The following is a 20,858-nucleotide window of genomic DNA, read 5'->3' on the forward strand; positions in this document are numbered from 1 at the left end:
GAGGTTGCCGGTTCGACTCCCGACCCGCCAGGTTGGTGGGGGGAGTAATCAACCAGTGCTCTCCCCCATCCTCCTCCATGACTGAGGTACCCTGAGCATGGTACCGTCCCACCGCACTGCTCCCCATGGGGCGCCACTGAAGGCTGCCCCCTTGCACGGGTGAGGCATAAATGCAATTTCGTTGTGTGCAGTGTGCTGTGGAGTGCTGTGTCACAATGACAATGGGAGTTGGAGTTTCCCAATGGACTTTCACACATTTTTTTTCAAAGCAAAAATTACAACATGGCTGGGCAACATTAAGTTGTAGGGTATAAAACTATATTTATAATGAATTAATGAATTATTTATATTAATGAAGACTTATGAAGTGGTGTTTCAAAGAGAATATTGAATAGCTGTGTTATATTAATTAGTAATATTTACCTGTATTCTTTTTTTCACACGCATTTCAGGTGACCCCAGTGTTGAAAAGTTAACTAGTTAAAACTGCTTGTGTGGGCTCCACCCCTTCTACCTGTACATTGTTTGTACCACAAGACACTATAAAGACTCCAGACTGTGTCAAAATAACCTGATTATCTTCGACTTTCAAATCTCTTCCAGATTTGGTCTGGCCAAGAGGATAACAATTAACCGTTCCCAAACGACATGGTTTGTGATACAATTACGTTTTATTCAGGGGACCTAGAGAAGGTGGGGTCTATTTTAAAGATGGCTGCCTCCAACATAGGCCTAAAGTGCAGGGGGAAATCCTGGTTTGTGTTCATAGTACGACCCTTGGAGGCCCCTCGAATGAAAAAGGTTCCCAACCCCTGCATTAAACCGACATCTCGCATTATGCATGCACTACACTTCATTTACCACCAGGCTTGTACGAAATTCCGAATTGACTGAATTTCAATTCAAAATAATGCCATAATACGAACACTGGGTGGTGCCATTACCTTGAATATCTTTGAATCTACACCACCCATTGAAAGTACATAGAACACCACCACCTAGTGTTCGTATTATGGCATTACTTTGAATTGAAATTCTTTCCATTCAGGATTTCGCACAAGCCTGTTTACCCCATAACTGACTTTTTGTATATTTATGAATAAATGCAGGGTGAATTGATGCTGTGGTGTGGTGAGTCTCTCGTTTTTTCTTTGGCTTCCTTGAGCCCGCCGGCCTTCGCACACTGTTATATGATGTAGGGATGTTAACCGGTAACCGGTTAACAGATAGTCGACCAGATCAACGATAACCGGTTAAATTTTTTTGCCACCGGTTAACCGGTTGTAATAATAATAATTAAAATTTCCTCCCAAAAAACGATAATTTTGAGGTTTTAGTATGATAATTCAGCATTTTCCATCTGGCAACAGTGGCTGGGACATGGCAGGTCCTGTCTGCGCAGCCAAAAAACAAATAAAAAAAAGACAGTGCTATGCATAACAGGCACGCAAACGTTGTATAATTTAAGATTACCGGTTAACCGCCGGTTAATGAGTCTCAGTAGCCAGTTAAGATTTTTTTTCAATTTTCGCCATCCCTAATATGATGTGAAGCACACAGAAGGATGTTGTTATGATGCTTATAAACCAGTGAAAGTACATAGAACACCACCACCTAGTGTTCGTATTATGGCATTACTTTGAATTGAAATTCTTTCCATTCAGGATTTCGTACAAGCCTGTTTACCACATAACTGACTTTTTGTATATTTATGAATAAATGCAGGGTGAATTGATGCTGTGGTGTGGTCAGTCTCCCGTTTTTTCTTTGGCTTCCTTGAGCCAGCCGGCCTTCGCACACTGTTATATGATGTAGGGATGTTAACCGGTAACCGGTTAACAGATAGTCGACCAGATCAACGATAACCGGTTAAAATTTTTTGCCACCGGTTAACCGGTTTTAATAATAATAATAATAATTTCCTCCCAAAAAACGATAATTTTGAGGTTTTAGGACGATAATTCAGCATTTTCCATCTGGCAACAGTGGCTGGGACATGGCAGGTCCTGTCTGCGCAGCCAAAAAACAAATAAAAAAAAAGACAGTGCTATGCATAACAGGCACGCAAACGTTGTATAATTTAAGATTACCGGTTAACCGCCGGTTAATGAGTCTCATCCGGTCTTAGCACACTGTTATATGATGTGAAGCACACAAAAGGGCTGTGCACATTGTTATGATGCTTATTATAAACTAATGTGTATAGCCTACCATGCCAGTGTTGGGCCAACCATATCTCACTCATTTCGTGAAGTATTCACGAAAAAAAATAGATTAATTTTCGTGGTGCATTCACGTTATTGCCCGCCTTTCGTAAAGTCTTCACGAAAATAATAGATTAATTTTCACGCTGCCTATTCACTTGAATTGCCCGACTGTTGCGTAGCGACCCACTAGTTTGATGCCCTTTCGGTAGCCTACCGTCACATGGTAATCAAACATTTCAAACAAGCAATTTAGGGTTAGGTTTAGGGTCAAGGTTAGGGTTAAGGTTAGGTTTAGGGTTAAGTAGGGTTAAGGTTAGGGTTAGGTTTAGGTTTAGGGGACATAAGGCACCGAAAGGGCGTCAAATTAGTGAGTCCCGAGTGTATCAGCAGTGTTCTGTCAGCACCCCCTCCCCGCCCCTGCAGACGTTTGGATAACCATAGCAGCAGTGGGGCAATTCAAGTGAATAGGCAGCGTGAAAATTAATCTATTATTTTCGTGAAGACTTTACGAAAGGCGGGCAATAACGTGAATGGACCACGAAAATTAGTCTATTATTTTCGTGAAGACTTTACGAAAGGCGTGAGATAGGGCTCGTTGGGCTGTGCACGTCGTTATGATGCTTATAAACTAATGCATAGCCTACAAAGGGCTTGGGGGCTTATAGGCAATAACAATATAAACCTCTACCACCAGAGACAATACAGGAAGAGGGGAATGTGAAGAAATACACATGTTGTTTAAAATACCCTTGATCTTTAAAGGGACACTGTGTGAGATTGTTAGTTGTTTATTTCCAGAATTCATGCTGCCCATTCACTAATGTAAACTTTTTCATGAATATTTACCACCAGCATCAAATTCTAAGTATTTATTATGACTGGAAAAATTGCACTTTTCATACATGAAAAGGGGGATCTTCTCCATGGTCCGCCATTTTGAATTTCCAAAAATAGCCATTTTTAGCTGCAAAAATGACTGTACTTGGACCATACTAGAAAATATTTGTTTATTACTCAGTAAACTTTCATGTAAAGATCAAATTTGGCAATAAGCAGCCCAATTTCAATGAGCAGCATAGTTGCAGTACCTTTTTTGACCATTTCCTGCACAGTGTCCCTTTAAAATACATTTCTATGTTATAACTTAACTAGAGATGCACCGGATCCTGATTTTTAGGATCCTGCCGGATCCGGAACCGGATACCGGATTCTACGAAAGGGTTGAAACACATAGCCTACTCACACACGTGGGCCCTTTTTATCACGTTGGCTCAAACTATTTTGACTTAAAAGCCTCGGCTACCGGATCCGGATAGTCTGAAAAACCCCTATTATCCTGCCGGATCCGGAACCGGATCTTGGATCCTGTACATCTCTAGTTATAACACATTTGTTTGATGTTCACTTTACTTTCATTTATTCTTTAAAATAAATTTGTTGTGAAAATATACCTTGTTAAAATACATTTGTTTGTCCACCACTATTGAAGCCTAAATGTCACATACAACATCAATGTATAGCGTAACAAGACTTGAACATGACATTTGGTGTGCCACAGTTATGAATGGGCCCAGGCTAAGGAAACAGCTCACATTAGTATGCAACACAATATGTGCAGGCACATTTGGACTACCATATATGATGGGAGGAGTGTGTGAGTGCAAGCACACACAAGTTTAGTCCATTTAAAAAAGATAATACCTCATCTCAATACATTTTCTATGTATGTCTGCTGTTGCCCAGTCTGCACTTTATATATGTCTGTAAGGGTATTGTATAGGTACTCTAGGTGTAATGCATGTGTACTGTCTATGTTTAACTGTCTTATGTCCACACCTAAAGTCTATGTCTATGTCTGCATGGGAAAGTAAGAAACGTAATTTCAATTCTTTGTATGACCAGTGCATGTAAAGAAATTGACAATAAAACCAACCTGACTTGACTTGATATTAGGGATGCAAACGATTAATTGATTAATCGACTTTAATCGATCAATGCATTAATCGAGTAAAAAACATTAATCGCAATTAATCGACAATTCAACTGACAAGAGACCCAGGTGAAATAGGCATATGAAGAGTGTGTCTGAAGAGGGGTGTGACTAGTGGGAATATTTAATCACCTTTGGATTAAAGAATCGAAATAGATTTAATTTAAATGTGGTATTTTATCTCAATTTTTAATTAAATATTTCTAGATTTAGTAGGTTTTTTTTTCGAGAAACATTGAGATTTCGGGGGGGAAAACGCTGCTTATCAATTAATCGTAAGTCGATCGATAAGGCTATCAACTAATGATTAATGAATTAATCGATAATTTGCATCCCTACTTGATATATTAAGTTTGGGCTGTGTGACTTTGTTCCAGATTTTGATTTTGGCCCTCAGTCCATGCGAGTTCTGCCAATTAGACGATATAATGACACATTTCCTCCTTGTAACTCACTTTGGTCAAGTCAAGTCAAGTCAAGTTTATTGTCAATTTCTTTACATGCACTGGTCATACAAAGAATTTGAAATTGCGTTTCTTGCTCTCCCATGCAGACATAGACTAATCTAGGTAAGGACATAGACAGTATAGACATAGACAGTACTCATACATGGACATAGACAGTATGGACGTAGACAAAGGCGTCTGCTAAAGACATGCAATGTTATGTAATGCCTCTCCTGCAAATGAACAGTTTGACCAACATTTCAATAAGCACACAAAGTTATTTCCAAATTTACTGCATAGAGTAAGTTTGATCCAACATCTGTTGATCTACTGATATACCTCTTCATGACATGTAACTGAAAATCTAAATGATGGTGTGTGAAGAGAAATAAATCATTAATTCATTTATTAATTCATTCATCTTAGAAAAGTTCATAGTGTAACTTAAATTACAAAATGATTTTATCTCAAAGAGAGGATCATGACCTGCTTCAGTAGTCATGGTACATGTTCACATGTATGTTTAATTTAGTGACATTTAGAGTGCGTTTTAATATGTGACCTTGCCTCCTCCACTTGCCTCCTCCACTTGCTTCTCGTCATGATGACATCACTGACAACAGCATTATATTTCAATATCTTGCAAAAGCTCAATTGTAAAGTCTTTTTCTCATTTGCAATTGGGATGGTGAATGAAAAACAGTCCCTCAAAAGTTGTTGTGGCGAGGCTGACAGCTGGGAAACTTTATCGTTTTCTCCACGGAGGAGGGGCCAGGAGGCGGGACGAGGAGACAAGCACAAGTGGAGGAGGCAAGGTCACATATTGGGATGCACCCTTAGATTCCCAGTTTAGACGGCATTCATGTAACCCAAAACCAAGTCAGTCCTTCTACCATTCTAGACCAGTGGTTCCCAACCTATGGGTCGGGACCCAACCTGTGGGTCGCCAAAGATCCACAGGGGGTCGCCAAGCCTTCTTGATTTTAAGGGGTTAGGGGCATAGAAACAACAAAATGTAAATGTAAATATTTATTCTATATTTGACCAAAGGCCTAAAGGAATAACACAACTAAATTGAGTTTTCGCAGGAATCAGAGGGTATCATGTGACTCCCTGCGCTCGCGCGGTTGGGTCACCAAAGCTTACAATGGTAAAACCATGGGTCCCTGAAGAAAAAGGTTGGGAACCACTGTTCTAGCATGGGACACTTTTTTCTTTGAAGTTCTCACTTGGTAACATCAATGTCCTGTCACAAATAAAGGTAAAAAGGCCAACAAAAATCTTGAAAAAAACCCCTCTTGTCCCTGGCAACTGATTTACTCTCTCAAGTGTGACAACAAGTGTGTCTTAAGGTAAGAAGTCCGTGAGAAGCTCTTGTTACACTGACTGCAAGCATACGGCTTCTCTCCAGTGTGAATGAGATGATGTCTGTTGAGTTTAGAAGATGATATAAAACTCTTTCCACAGTCAGCGCATACAAATGGTTTCTCCCCTGTGTGAACACGCAGGTGGATTTGGAGCTCATCTTTTCTCTTAAATCTCTTGTCACACTGACTGCAAGCGTACGGCTTCTCTCCTGTGTGAATGCGGCGATGTGTGTGGAGGTTAGAAGATGACACAAAACTCTTTCCACACTCTATGCATGAAAATGGTTTCTCCCCTGTGTGAACACGCTGGTGCATTTTGAGGTCTGTTTTGGTCTTAAAGCTCTTGTCACACTGACTGCAAACGTACGGCCTCTCTCCAGTGTGAATGCGACTATGTTTGTTGAGGTAAGAAGATGACACAAAACTTTTTCCACAGTCTATGCATGAAAATGGTTTCTCCCCTGTGTGAACATGCTGGTGGACTTGGAGATCTGATTTTATCCTAAAGCTCTTGTCACACTGATGGCAAGTGTATGGCCTCTCTCCAGTGTGAATGCGACGATGTACGTGAAGGTTAGACGACTGAAAGAAACTCTTTCCACAGTCGGTGCATGAAAATGGCTTATCCCCTGTGTGAACACGCTGGTGGACTTGGAGATCTGATTTTCTCCTAAAGCTCTTGTCACACTGATGGCAAGTGTACGGCCTCTCTCCAGTGTGAATGCGACGATGTACGTGAAGGTTAGAAGACTGAAAGAAACTCTTTCCACAGTCAGTGCATGAAAATGGCTTATCCCCTGTGTGAATGTGCTGGTGCATTTTGAGGTCTGTTTTGGTCTTAAAGCTCTTGTCACACTGACTGCAAACGTACGGCCTCTCTCCAGTGTGTTTGCGACGATGTTTGTTGAGGTAAGAAGATGACACAAAACTTTTTCCACAGTCTATGCATGAAAATGGTTTCTCCCCTGTGTGAACACGCTGGTGGTTTTGGAGATGTGCTTTCATCTTAAAGCTCTTGTCACACTGACTGCAAGCGTACGGCCTCTCTCCAGTGTGAATATGGCAATGTCTGGCGAGGTGAGAAGACTGTGAGCAGGTCTTTTCACAGTTCACACATGAAAATGTTTTCTCTTCTGTGTGAAAAGGCTGGTGTATTTGGTGGCTTCCTTTTGTCTTGAAGCTCCTGTAAGACTGGCTGCAAGGGTGCCTTTCTGTGGGGAGGGCAGCAAAATGTGTTTTTCCAATAAACTCCTCTCCGCTGGAACCGACGTGTAGTGGATGCCCTGTGTACAGTAGAATGAAGCAAACTATATTAACAATAACAAAACATACACACACACACAATAGAAATTGAGAAATATAAAATTGATGACAAGACTGTCATAACGGTGTGTGAAGAATTACCCCTCCCACTTGGTTCTTTTACTGAGATATTTAAATCCAGTCCGCATGGGCCATTTCTATTACCAATGTTCAGAGAGAAAAATCACATGAAACTAGTCCTGACTCCTGTCCAAATACGTTTTCCAATAAGACGTTTTCGTCATCGTCACGAGCGTCCTCCCCCTTTCTCCCCCACGTAGGGCGCTTATTCGCTTATTGGCTGTTTTCTGATTAGATTAGATGGGGGGGGGGGGGGGGGGGGGGGGGGGGGGGCGGCGTTGCGATCAAAATCCCACCGATCTGGGCACTCCACAGAAGAGTAAGGCCAGACTACCGTAGTGGAGCCAATCCTTTGCCGGAAGTACGTAGGATCGCTCGCAAGGCTAGGATGGAATGCCCCTGAGCAAGGTAGGCCTAGCTTTGCGCACCATCCTACGTGCTTCCGCCAAGAGAGATGGCTCAGCACTACATCTAGTACAGGGATGTCAAACTCACGCCCGGGGGCCAAATTTGGCCTGCGAAGCCATGTTTTCGGCCCGCGAGATCATTTCAAATATCTATTACAGTTGGCCCACATACACCTTAATGTACAGCGTAACATGACTTGGACATGAAATTTGCTGTGTCACAGGATGTGCAGACAAATTTGAACTAAGAAATATGATGGGAAAGAGTGTATGTGAAATTTAACTATGAATATGAAGTGCATACACAATTTTAGTCCATTTTTTTAAAATAAATGTTGAGTTCGGCCCGCGACTTCGTTCCAGATTTTGATTTTGGCCCAGTGAATTTGAGTTTGACACCCCTGGTCTAGTAGCTTCGCACACCATGAGTGCGTCTTAATATGGGACCTTGCCTCCTCTCTTGCCTCCTCCACTCGCTTCTCGTAATGATGACATCACTGACAACAGCATTATATTTCAATATCTTGCAAAAGCTCAATTGTAGAGTCTTTTTCTCGTTTGCAATTGTTATGGTGAATGAAAAACAGTCCCTCAAAAGTTGTTGCAGCTAGGCTGACAGCTGGGAAACTTTATCGTTTTCTCCACGGAGGAGGGACCAGGAGGCGGGGCGAGGAGACAAGCGCAAGTGGAGGAGGCAAGGTCACATATTGGGATGCACACCATCCTGCGTGCTTCCGGCAAGAGAGTTGGCTCAGCACTACGTCTAGTACCCGTTTTCTGTGGAGCGATGTTGCCGGCAGGATTTGGGCGGTGTTGTGACAAATGGTCCTACGTTGTAATTGTATCCTACAGTAGAATGTTCTGTCAGACATGTCTGTTAAACGGTCCTACATCGCCAAAGATAGACGTCAGACATGTTTGTTCAACAACTTATCCTGATTTTTCAGAAAATGTCCTTCCTGCTTCCTGCAATCACGTCAGATCAAACAACCCCCAGACCATGAATATGAAATGAAATGGTAGTATTATGGGATGGTCAGGACCAGGCTAAGGTAGGTTTACCTAACCCAGCATTTCTACAGGGATTGTCTGTAATTCATATATTTTCTCTTAACTCTTAAAGTGATACTGTCCCATTTTTGGAAATAAGCTCATATTAAACCTCTCCTTGAGTTAAATAGTTGGGTTTTACCTTTCTCCTGTACTTTCAACCGTTCTCTGAGTATGGCAGTGCAAATTTTACCTCCATGCTAGCAGTTAACATTGAGTCCTATGAGACCAGCTGGCGGCTAACTGGTCTCATAGGACTCAATGTTAACTGCTAGCCTGGAGGTAAAATTTGCACTGCCGTACCCAGAGAAGGGTTGAAAGTATAGGACAACGGTAAAGTCCTATTATTTAACTCAAGGGGAGGTGTAAAATGAGCTTATTTCCAAAAATGAGACAGTATCACTTTAAGTCACACACTTCACAAATAATGTATTAACACATACATATGCTTTCCCCCTCATATTTGGAATAAGAGTTTTAAAACATCTGCTAGAGTGGTTTTGGACAAAAGAGGTGATTAGTGAAAGGTATTAAGTTTCATTACAGTAATATTAGGGATGTAAGCGATTAATCGATTAATCTATTAATCGATTAATAAACATTAATCGCAATTAATCGACAATTCAACTGACAAGAGACCCAGGTGAAATGGATATGTGAAGAATGTGTGTGAAGAGGGGTGTGGATAATGGGGATATTTAAGCTTAAATCACCTTTGGATTAAAGAACTGAAATAGAATGAATTTAATTGTGGTATTTTATCTCAGTATTTCATTGAAATTTTTAGATTTAGTAGGTTTTTTTCGAGAAACATTGAAATTTCGGGGGGAAAACACCGCTGATCAATTAATCGTAAGTTGATCGATAAGGCTATCAACTAAGCTTAATGATTAATGAATTAATTGATCATTTGCATCCCTGAGTAATATAATTGATAGGGATGCACAATGCATCGGCCTTAACATCGGTATATCGGCCGATATTTGACATTTCTCAACACATCGGACATCGGCCTGATGGGTTACACTGGGTCGATATTAAATCTGATGGGGTTTTTTTTTAATGTTACGGTTCTTAATCTTATTGGTTCTGATATGTTTTTTTTAACATTTTAAAAGATTGGACTTGACACTGACTTTCATTGTTTGTGTTCTAGTTCGTCTCTATTTTTTTAATCTAATTTTATCACAGGGAGGACATTCAAAAATTCAGTTTGCATCATTGTCAGTCTGTATTGAATGTTATCTCTTAAAAAACAAAACAAAAAAACATTGGTATTGGGGTTTTTTGGGTCATTGGTCATTCCGAATCGATTCAATCCGTTCCCTTCTTGGTGCCAGAATTTCCCCCAAAAGATGCTGTTGCCTATTTTTGTATAAAATGTCAAAGGGCTGTGGCTTGACAGTGTTAACAGATTGCTAATTTGTAATAAGTAGGCATAGGCCTAATTAACTAATACCTACTGGTTATTTTCCATAGACCTAAATTAAACAAAAAGAATCGATTTTGTGCCCTGTGAATCGATTATGTGAATTTCGATTTGATTCGATCGATTATCGATTAACTCGATTATTTTACCCAGCCCTACATGCAACCATGTAATTTTGGAGATAACAGGAAAAATATTGGTGTTGTTTCTTTCTACTTCTCATGGTGTTCTAATGGAGGGTACATACAAAATAAGTAAGTAAGTAAGTAAGACAACACAGCCCCTTCTCTACCGGATTTTAATCTGGGGTGTACTCACTTTTGTGAGTACATGTTCAAACATTAATGGCTGTATTTAGTTTTTTTCTGAGTGAACAAGAAATTTAAGCGGTTAAATATGTTATTAAAAGGTCACTAATCATTTCACATGAACATATTGTCAATTAGACAGTTGATTTGCATGTATTATGTCTTACCAGATCTCTTGGTTGCCTGGGCATCTCTGTGGTTCTCTTCATTGTTCTCCTGCCGTCCTTGTGGTCTACAGCAGTCCACCAGCACTACAGATACGCTCCTCAGACTGTACATAGAACGCAGGATCTCCTCTCTGTCCTCTTTTACGCTCCTCAGCTGAGGTGGAGAACCAGGGAACTGCTCTGACTCTTCTTTCACATTCAGCTGTTCCGGAGAACCAGGGAAGTCTTCTCTCTCTTCTTTTACGTTCAGCTGAGGTGGAGAAGCAGGGAACTCTTCTCTCTCTTCTTCTTTTACGTTCAGCTGGGATGGAGAGTCAGCTAAGCTGAACTCCTCTGTCTCTTCTTTGATGCTCCTCATCAGCTGGGATGGAGAGTCAGCTAAGCTGAACTCCTCTGTCTCTTCTTTGATGCTCCTCATCAGCTGGAGTGGAGAGTTGACTTCTGCAGAGGGCATCTTAGTAGTGTTCTACAGACCTTGAAACTGGACAGAAAAATCATGACAATTACTGGCAAAGTTTGTGGTTTTTTTACATTTACAACCCAACCTGAGAGTAATGGCGGTGCCAGCCTAAACCAGCATGCTAGCAACAAGGCGGTGGCAGATGGACACTCCCAACTGAGATCACTCCCAGACGTGTAGCCCCAGGTGGTTTTATCACTCCCAGACGTTCGATCTCACCCGATTATATTTCACGTATTATCATACACTGCCACATACAAGCAATTTAGGTTTAGGGTTAGGTTTAGGGTTAAGGTTAGGGTTAGGGTTAGGGTTAGAAACAAAAAACTAACATCAAAAAGATAACTAGCTCCGTTATATGGTGGTGGGCTCGATAGTCTGGCTAGTGGGAGCGTGCCGACCGGGGAGCGATTGGGGTTGGGAGCGACAATCTGGGAATCCAACAAGGTAATGAATGTAAAAGCTTAAATCAGCAAGCTTAACATGTATCTTGCAGGTTAAACACCACTAAATCTCATTTTAAGAACCTCAATACATGAATTTAGATGTGATATATGTTAAAATACTGAATTATTGCATAAACAACATTTTCAGAAAACTTTGTCAAAAATAACAGCGACTTCTTTTAAACACGCATTTAGAATTCGACATTGATAGAGGGAGTCCCCGTGTTCTTCAGTGACAACAGCCTAAGTAAACTAAGCACAGCAGAGAATAGGCCAGATTGTAATAACCTTTCTAGACCTACAATTTTAATAAGTTAAACGGCCTTAAACAGTGGCAGTATCCACCAGATATCCCCTTGTGCGAACCGTTTTAGCATTTTAAAAGAAAGGGCAAGCGCCTCGCCTCCCATTACCAGACACAGAAGAGAAGAGAGCACCACTCCCTGGCCTTGACCCTGACCAACAAGCCCCTTTCACACATACACTTCACTCTGGGCTGTGATGGGAAGGCTGTATGGCAAATTACCAACTCTGCATAAAGTAGATCCATGAATGTGTCATTGGGTGAACATTCACATACCAATGAGGCTGTGTACTGTTTGTGTGTGTGTGTGGAGAGAGAGAGAGAGAGAGAGAGAGAGAGAGAGAGAGAGAGAGAGAGAGAGAGAGAGAGAGAGAGAGAGACAGAGAGACAGAGAGAGACAGAGAACAGAGAGAGGGACAAGAGAGAGGGACAACAGAGAGACCAAGATGCAAGAGAGACCGTGTGTATGCAGGTGTGTATGTGTTAGTATATGGGACATAGGAAGAGCCATAGGAATATGCATTATATCATCCATTTTACTAGTCCATTATTTACAGTAAAGCGGCTGTCTTTCCATAGACTCAACATAGAACCACTACAGTAACAGCCAAAAATAAGGACTAACGAACTATACTGCGGGGTAATTACCCCAAATATGTAAACTATCAACTGTCTCGGTGGTGATAATCACAACAGTTTCACCATCTGTGAACAGCAAGTCTCGTCATATTCCCTGCATTGCATCGTATCACATTTGCTGTGTGCTACGCCCACTTCTAGGCACGAACATTCGCAACGCTTAAGCAGTTCTGACAAAGAAAGTGGATCTAACAAGAAGCGTCATTTTATTTCTTTTCCGGTATCCACTTTATGTCGGGTGAACGCCCCTTTAGGAGACCTTCGGTTAGGAGACCTTCGGAGTCCTGAGGTTGAGAATAAATCAAGTCCCCTTAGCGCTGTAGATGGCGGTAGCGCACGTCTTGAGCAAACACCTCAAAAATAGAAGAAGAAGGAGGGGACAACGCCCCCTTAGGAGACCCAACTTGAGCCCACGCTTTTGCATTGAGTGGGAGTGGTTTGCGTTATCTTTCTCTTATCCAGTATTTTTGGTTCTGAGACGCTAAACAGCTAATTTTGCTCATGCGGAAGTCGGCCCTAGGACACAGTGGAGATTGCCCGACTCTCCCCTCTGTATGGCTCTGATGTAGACTATTAGATTTCACCATGGGACAATTGACAAAACATTGGCTCAATGTGTTATTTTCAGAATCACAGTGCAAAATGGTATAATTCTCTCTCATTTTCCTACAATACTTCTGGGCATTTCATTGTGCATCTTGTAAACATGAAATGGTGATGGCAGTCAACGTATGAGATTGGATTGGAGACATGTCAAACTGTGCCAGTGAGAAATCCCACCCTTTACAATTAAGTTCATTCAACTTTCTTCCAAAGGGCACAGAAAATAGCAGATTCTTGTGTGAGCTCTTCCATATATTTACGTGGGCCGTTCTGCGCACAACTCTTCTCCACGAGTTTAACTGCGCTTAATTTTTTTTTTTTTTTAAAGCCTATGGGTACCGTAAATTCCATAATAGCAGCGATTTCAAAAGTGTCCTGGGGAATTCATCAGTCAGACTCACTCTTCCAACACCAGCTACAAGCTCTTGTGGAAATGCATCACTGGATGGATATGAATGAATCTTTTGACATTGCAGACACAGCTAAAACATGCCATAGTCAAAGATAAAGGAGTTCCAACAACACAAGTGTGTGTGACCATATCAAATATTTTTACATGACAACATGATCCGACAGTGTACTTTCCATGTTTCCGTAGCCTGCAACTAAGATTCTGTCGTGCTCTCCTTGTAGACCTACAGTCCCCCAACGAAACGACCGTCTCACTTTCTGTAATATTTTGTTGAAGAGGAGCGAACGGCATTCCAATGTTTATGTAGGCTACACCAGAGAAACTCGCGGCTGTGGCTGAATGAACTACGGACTTACCTGCACTTTTCAGGTTACCCAAAGCAAGCGGGGGTTTTGCCGTTAGAAGACATATGCCTGTAAAAGAAAGTGATGTGCCTTCTGTAACACAAACAACGGAAAAGTACACATATTCTGGCCACACTTGTCAGGGCTGTGCTGTGTTTGTTTTGACTTCCTTGAGCGAGAGGAAGGAAGTGACGACTGACCAAATCTTGGTCAACTTCAATGTCAAAATAAAGCTCTAGTTTTACCACCGATTCTGAGAGGGCTGTAGTTCTTCTTCAGAGCAAAACACGTTGCTACTAGTATGCCTACCCTATAAATATAATAGCAATAGCAATAACATAATAATACGTTTAAAAGAAAATAAGTTTAAAAGAGCCAGCCCATTATATAAAGTAGGCCTACCGTAAAAGTCATCCGCTTCTTGGAAAGCATGGCAATGTAGGCCTAGTCCTCCTCGCTGTCATGATCAGTGTTGGGCAAGTTACTCAAAAACTGTAATGCATTACTGATTACATGTTACATTCTTTTCAAAATAATTCCTTACACTACAATATTTCTATATTTAAAATGTAAGGCAAAGACTTATTATCAGGTTCAGGAATAGCTTCTTGACACCCAACACACTGAATACCACTAAACTATAGGTAGGCCTAATTGTAATGCATTGTAATGTAAGTTATTTAGCATTGTAACTAAGTAAATGTTACAGATTTCTCCTGCAATGCCTTACAGAAAGTAACAGTATAGTATAGTAAATGTAACATTACAGTAATTAATTAGGGCCTACTTTAGTAATGCATTACCACCCAACACTGGTCATGATGTTATTATAAATTATTGAAGTTGGGCACCTTACCCCATGCTGGTAGGCCTATGCCACAGCTATAAACTACTACAAAATGTGCAGGTTTATTTAAAAGCAATAGCAATATAAACCCATGTACCATGAGTGTATCTATGCATGCTGTGATGCTTATAGGCCATAGCCTATAAACCGCTGTAAGACGCATAGCCAGCCGTGACTGTATTGGGCTGTGTTAATGTTGTTATTCTAATGTTGTCATGATGCTGATAAACCAGTGGTTCCCCAAAGAGGCGATTCCAGGGTAAGCTGGGACCCTAAGCAAAATTTCAAAAGAATGAGCATTCACAACTAATTGCCCCTACTTTAGTTTAAATATTAGCTGTTATTAACCATCTATACCAGGCTTAGGGGCCCCGGGCGGCTGCCTGCCTAGCCTGGTGACAAGATGCGCCTCTGGCTCCCCATCTTTTTGACATGGGACCCCATTTTTACATCCCAAGTCTCTGGGGACCACATGTACACATTTTATATACACTACATTTTTTTCACAGCAAAAATGAAAACATAACATTAAGTTGTAGGGTATAAAACTTGTAGATATTTTATGATATTCTAAGATTGTAAGTGTTGTTTCAAAGAGAATATCGAGTAGTTGCCTTATATTAATTAGTAAGATAATATTCACCAGTATTCTTTTTTTCTCCCTTTCAGCATTTCAGGCGACCCCAAATGAAAAATAGTTATAAACTGATGTGAATCATACAAAAGGCTCAGGTTTCTTTCAGCACAATGGCAAAAACCTGCCATGTAGCCTACCATGCCTGTCTTGGGCTGTGCATGTTGTTATGATGCTTATAAACCAGTGGTTTTCAAAGTGGGGGCCAGGGACCCCTGGGGGGCCGCGAGGGTATGCCAGGGGGGCCGCAGCAAGTTGGCAGGAAAAATATAGAGATATAACATGAATAATGTAATACATTGAATAACGTAAGTAGCCAAAATAGTCCAAAACAAGCTAAACAATCCCAGTGGAGTCATTTACTTCTTTACAATGTTTATATTTGTTGTGCTTTCTGTAGTAGCCTACTTGAATGGGTTTAGGAATGCATCAAATTTCTTCAGTTGTGAAAACGGGTGCAAAGAAAGCTCATGTCAGGGGGGCCTTGGTTGGAATCTACTGGTTTAAGGGTCGCCTTGTCATGGTAAAGTTTGGGAACCCCTGTTATAAACTAATGCATAGCCTACAGGGCTTGGGGGCTTATAGGCAATGGCAATATAAACCTCTACCACCAGAGACAATACAGGAAGAGGGGAATGTGAAAAAATACCCTTGCAGTTTAAAATACCTTTGTTTGTTATTTAATATACCTTTCTATGTTCTTTAAAAACCATTGTTGCTAAAATACCTTAGTTTATTCTTTTCAATACCCATGCTCTTTAAAATACCTTTGTTTGTTGTTAAAATACTTTCATTTAGTCTTCATATTAGTTGTGAAAACATACCTTTGTTTTTTAAAATCCCTCTGTTGCTAAAACACATAGTAATTGTTTGTCCGCCACGACTGAGGCCTAAATGCCACAGTACTGGGTTGTGCAGGTCCACCACTACTTCCCATTACTGTTGGTGGCTGTGCATAGCTCTGTTCCATTACTCTTGTAGTCTGCAGTGTTGCCACTTTGTACACTTTGGATGCATCCCAATATGTGTCCTTGCCTCCTCCACTTGTGCTTGTCTCCTCGTCCCGCCTCCTGGCCCCTCCTCCGTGGATAAAACGATAAAGTTTCCCAGCTGTCAGCCTTGCCACAACAACTTTTGAGGGACTGTTTTTCATTCACCATCCCAATTGCAAATGAGAAAAAAGACTTTACAATTGAGCTTTTGCAAGATATTGAAATATAATGCTGTTGTCAGTGATGTCATCATGACGGAGGAGGCAAGTGGAGGAGGCAAGGTCACATATTGGGATGCACACTTTGTCAGAGGTGTAATGGCTCTGCACTTTGTGGACTTGCACTGCCATCTTGTGGTCAGACTGCACTACTGCATAATGTATGTCACCAGCAGTAACAAACTAGTGTGTAGCCATCATGTTTAGCAGCAGAGATCTCCTCTTTCCACTGATTGCTGTTGTCAGTGTGCACTGGCACAGAGTGCGTTACAATATGCGGCCTTGCCTCCTCCACTTGTGCTTGTTTCCTCGTACCAGGAAGTAATATGTCATGATGACATCACTGACAACAGCATTATATTTCAATATCTTGCAAAAGCTCAATTGTAAACTCTTTTTCTCATTTGCAACTGGGAGGGTGAATGAAAAACAGTCCCTCAAAAGTTCTTGTGGCTAGGCTGACAGCTGGGAAACTTTATCGTTTTCCCCACGGAGGAGGGGCCAGGAAACAAGCACAAGTGGAGGAGGCAAGGCCGCATATTGTAACGCACTCACAGAGAGGGGATAGCAAAGACTCGGTAACATGCACCCAATTTCTAGTGCTTGACCATGTTTAGCAGTGATCCACTGATACTGAATACTAGTAATGTAATGTAATGTAATATTTAGTGGTGGCAGTCTGGCACAGGCAGCGTGCCAGAACGTGTTTCTTCAAACCATCGACAGCGAAAACAATGAAACCACTGTTCCGGAGTTTGCATTAGTAGGGAAAAAAACATGCGACATATTGAAACAGTAAATAGACTTTAAATACCTGAAATTAACTGACAAAATAACCAAACATTACAAAGATAATTAGACCAAAGATGGCAAAGGGCACAGTTCTTCTGCTCAGCAGACAGGAAAAAAGACAGCCTGTCAAAAAGACAAAAGTTAAGTACTATACGCAGCACAGTGTTCATTGACACAGATGAAAAACGCACATCTCCGCACATTTAGAATCCTTCAGTTGCTTTACTCCATTTAATCCACAGAAAAACATTTTTTTACCAACATTTACAAATGGTAAATTATCAAAGAACAAAATGATTTGAACCCCCTGGATAAAATTAGCTTGTTTTTCTTAAGCTTGAACAGAGGCATTAAGTATTGACACTTTGATGAAAAGAAAACAGAACCCTTCTATTTCACATTACAGAAAATAATGTTCAGTTGCATAAAAAAATAAAAAATAAAATATTCATGATCATAATAAAACCTCCACCTGCTTCATATTACAGAACGCAATACTCTGGGGACAATAGTAAGTATGTGCAAGTCAATGTCCATCAGGATGTGAGAAAACACAAGATGATAACCTGGTATAAAATCACAAATCATATTTCCATTTTGATGCAGGGCATAAATCTCTCAGAGTCACTGACTGTTGAAAATGTGTTGATCATTTCAGATAAAGATACACACACGCACACACAGGTGCAAATGTGCACACGTGGTGCAACTTGGATGGTGGAGAATATGTCTGAACAACAAGATCACAGAACTATTTCCATCAGGGCACAGGGCATTCCCAAAAGAACTATTTCCATCAGGAGGCAGGATAGGGCATTCCCAAAAGAACTATTTCCATTAGGACACAGGGCATTCCCAAAAGAACTATTTCCATCGGGACGCAGGACATTCCCAAAAGAACTATTTCAATCAGGACGCAGGATAAGGCATTCCCAAAAGAACTATTTCCATCAGGACACTGGGCATTCCCAAAACAGGGCATTCCCAATTTACTGCAGGATGCAGGACATTCCCAGAAGGAGAGTGAGTCCGGAAGAGCTCCAGGCGGCTGGACGTGCTGTGGGACATTACCAGTTAGTCCTGGGCCAGTCCAGTAGGTCGCCCCATCCAGCTTTAAATCAGCTTCTCCTTGGGAGAGATATGAGAACTGATGATGGGGATTTGCCACACCGTAATTTTGGAGAAGCTCTCTGGTGGCCTGTAGGAGTCTTGGAGTGCGTTGCAATATGCGACCTTGCCTCCTCCACTTGCTTCTCGTCATGATGAAATCACTGACAACAGCATTATATTTCAATATCTTGCAAAAGCTCAATTGTAGAGTCTTTTTCTCATTTGCAATTGGGAGGGTGAATGAAAAACAGTCCCTCAAAAGTTGTTGTGGCTAGGCTGACAGCTGGGAAACTTAATCGTTTTCTCCCCGGAGGAGGGGCCAGGAGGCAGGACGAGGAGACAAGCGCAAGTGGAGGAGGCAAGGCCGCATATTAAAACGCACTCTTGGTCCTCAGTAGGCCTTTACCTTCCTCCTCTGCCTGAGCCTATCAGAGGTCAGGGAATATCTCAGACAGCCTATCAGAGGTCAGGGAAGATCTCAGACAGCCTATAGGAGTCTCTCTCCTCAGTTGGCTCCTCCTCCTCCTCTCTGCAGTTCTTCAGCTCCTCCTCCAGTTGAGGAAGCGTCTTCTCGTACAGGTGGTCGATGACATCACAGAAGTCCTCCATGGTGTTCCATCCTGGTACATGGGCTACTTTCAGCTGGTGGAACCTCATCTTCAAATAGTCTGGGTGTGCGTTCCCAAACAGATGAGTGAGGTCATCCCACACAATGTCTGCTGCATCTTCCACAACCATTTCATTGATTGCTTTGATCAGCTGGATTTGACTCTGAAGTGTCTTCCTGCCTTTCATGACGCTGCCGGTTCTCATTTTACATGTCAGGTATTGCATCCACTTAGTCCTGCAGTGGATAGAGCTACGAGTCTGAACCTGCTTGCTCACAGCCGTCCAGGGAAGTTGCTTGTACAAATTTACTTTTTTGATGACCGCGGAGCCAATGCTGCCATCCTCACCAGGTGTAGCCTGCTTCAGCAGATGCTGCTGCATACACGTAAAAAGGGTTCTAGACTCTTCCTCTGTCCACGGCCCATAACCCTCACAAATAAAGTTAAATCGTGTCTTTACTGCTGCGCCACTGCGTCCCATCTTTTCTGAGATGAGTTTCCATTTACGTCCATGCAGTTTGTACAGGTTCAGTAACTCCTGGTTCTCCTTGTCAGTGAACCTTCCCAAGAAATTCTCCTCGTTGAACATATCCTTAGCTCGAACTCGTATGCTCTTGGAAGAGCGCGGTATCCCTTCACACAAACACTTGATGAATCCCAACTTCCTCCGCAGCCTGATAATGTCCTTTTCGTCTGGGAAGCGATGAGGCAAAAAGAGCTTAGTCTCACTCTCTATACCCGAAAGAGCCAGGAAATCCTTCACATTCTGTTTCAGACGCTTCTCCTCAGCCTGAGTAAACTTCCCCGTCCGAATAGGTATTCCTTGCTTCTTAAATTCCCTGAAACGAGGCAGGTCATACAGTGTGAACTTATAGATCGTGTCTAAATCTGTGATCCTGATGTCAGGTATGTACTCCTTGATCTCCTGCAGGATGGCTTCCTTGTTCAGCACATCGTATCTGGTTCTTCTTGGTGCTTTGCCTATGTGTGGCTGTGTGCCAGTAGCAGGTGACGTCTCTGCTCTCTTGCTGGGCTTTTCAGACTTGCTCTTTGTAGGTCTCTGACTTGCTGCTGCTTCACCGCTTGTCTGCATTGGAATGGCAGTCACCTCTGCACCTGTAGAGGAGAGGGAGGGGAAAGTGAAACAATACATATGTGATCATGTCACCACATTCCAAAGGGGTTGGAACCATTTTCTATCACTTGTGAAGAAGAACATTTGTGATGCAGTACTACACTAGTAGCCTACATGATATTCCACAATATCTACTGAATACCTAATAAGTTTTTACGTGTTAACTTCTACTTTTACTTTATACACCTCTGATGTCTGAATTGGTGACTTAATAAGTTTAAGTTTATTTAAATGAGCTAAGTAGCCCCTTAATGTGCTCAATACCTCTGGTGGAACGCCGTAATAGTACCTGAAAAACCTTTAGGCCTACTACCACAGTAGGCTACTACACCACTATGGTAGTGCACAGGACTTTTAGTAATACATTATCACTGAGTCATTGGCAGTCTAATAAGTAGTAACAGCTAATTATAACACAGGGTTAGGCCTAATGGGTTAAAATCCTTTTGATTATCCCCAAAACCATTTTTTTTCATACTAGGTGGATATGTATGTACTTTAAAGGGACAGTTTGGTCAATTTCAACATGCAGTTGTATTGCTCACGCTACCCTTGACTTG

At 41.6% G+C, this 20,858-nt stretch overlaps 2 protein-coding genes across 2 annotated transcripts in view; both read right to left on the minus strand.

Moving 5' to 3' along the window:
- Positions 1-4,923: 4,923 nt before the first annotated feature.
- LOC134464144 (gastrula zinc finger protein XlCGF57.1-like) lies at positions 4,924-14,097 on the minus strand. The gene is made up of 3 exons (XM_063217604.1): positions 13,975-14,097; positions 10,755-11,235; positions 4,924-7,293 (listed from the first exon to the last, which is right to left on the minus strand). Exons 2-3 carry the CDS (start codon positions 11,206-11,208, stop codon positions 5,960-5,962), a joined length of 1,788 nt encoding a protein of 595 aa, XP_063073674.1. The 5' UTR covers positions 11,209-11,235; positions 13,975-14,097; the 3' UTR covers positions 4,924-5,959.
- A 4,250-nt stretch (positions 14,098-18,347) lies between these two features.
- LOC134464151 (transcription termination factor 1-like) overlaps positions 18,348-20,858 on the minus strand; it is a 7,824-nt gene continuing 5,313 nt past the window's right edge. Inside the window, exon 2 of the mRNA XM_063217612.1 lies at positions 18,348-20,279. Coding sequence (XP_063073682.1) covers positions 19,015-20,279 — 1,265 coding nt within the window. The 3' untranslated portion in view covers positions 18,348-19,014. The remainder of the gene's footprint in view (positions 20,280-20,858) is intronic.

Source organism: Engraulis encrasicolus, chromosome 15 (genome assembly GCF_034702125.1).
Source record: "Engraulis encrasicolus isolate BLACKSEA-1 chromosome 15, IST_EnEncr_1.0, whole genome shotgun sequence".
In the NCBI taxonomy this organism is placed as follows: Eukaryota; Metazoa; Chordata; class Actinopteri; order Clupeiformes; family Engraulidae; genus Engraulis; species Engraulis encrasicolus.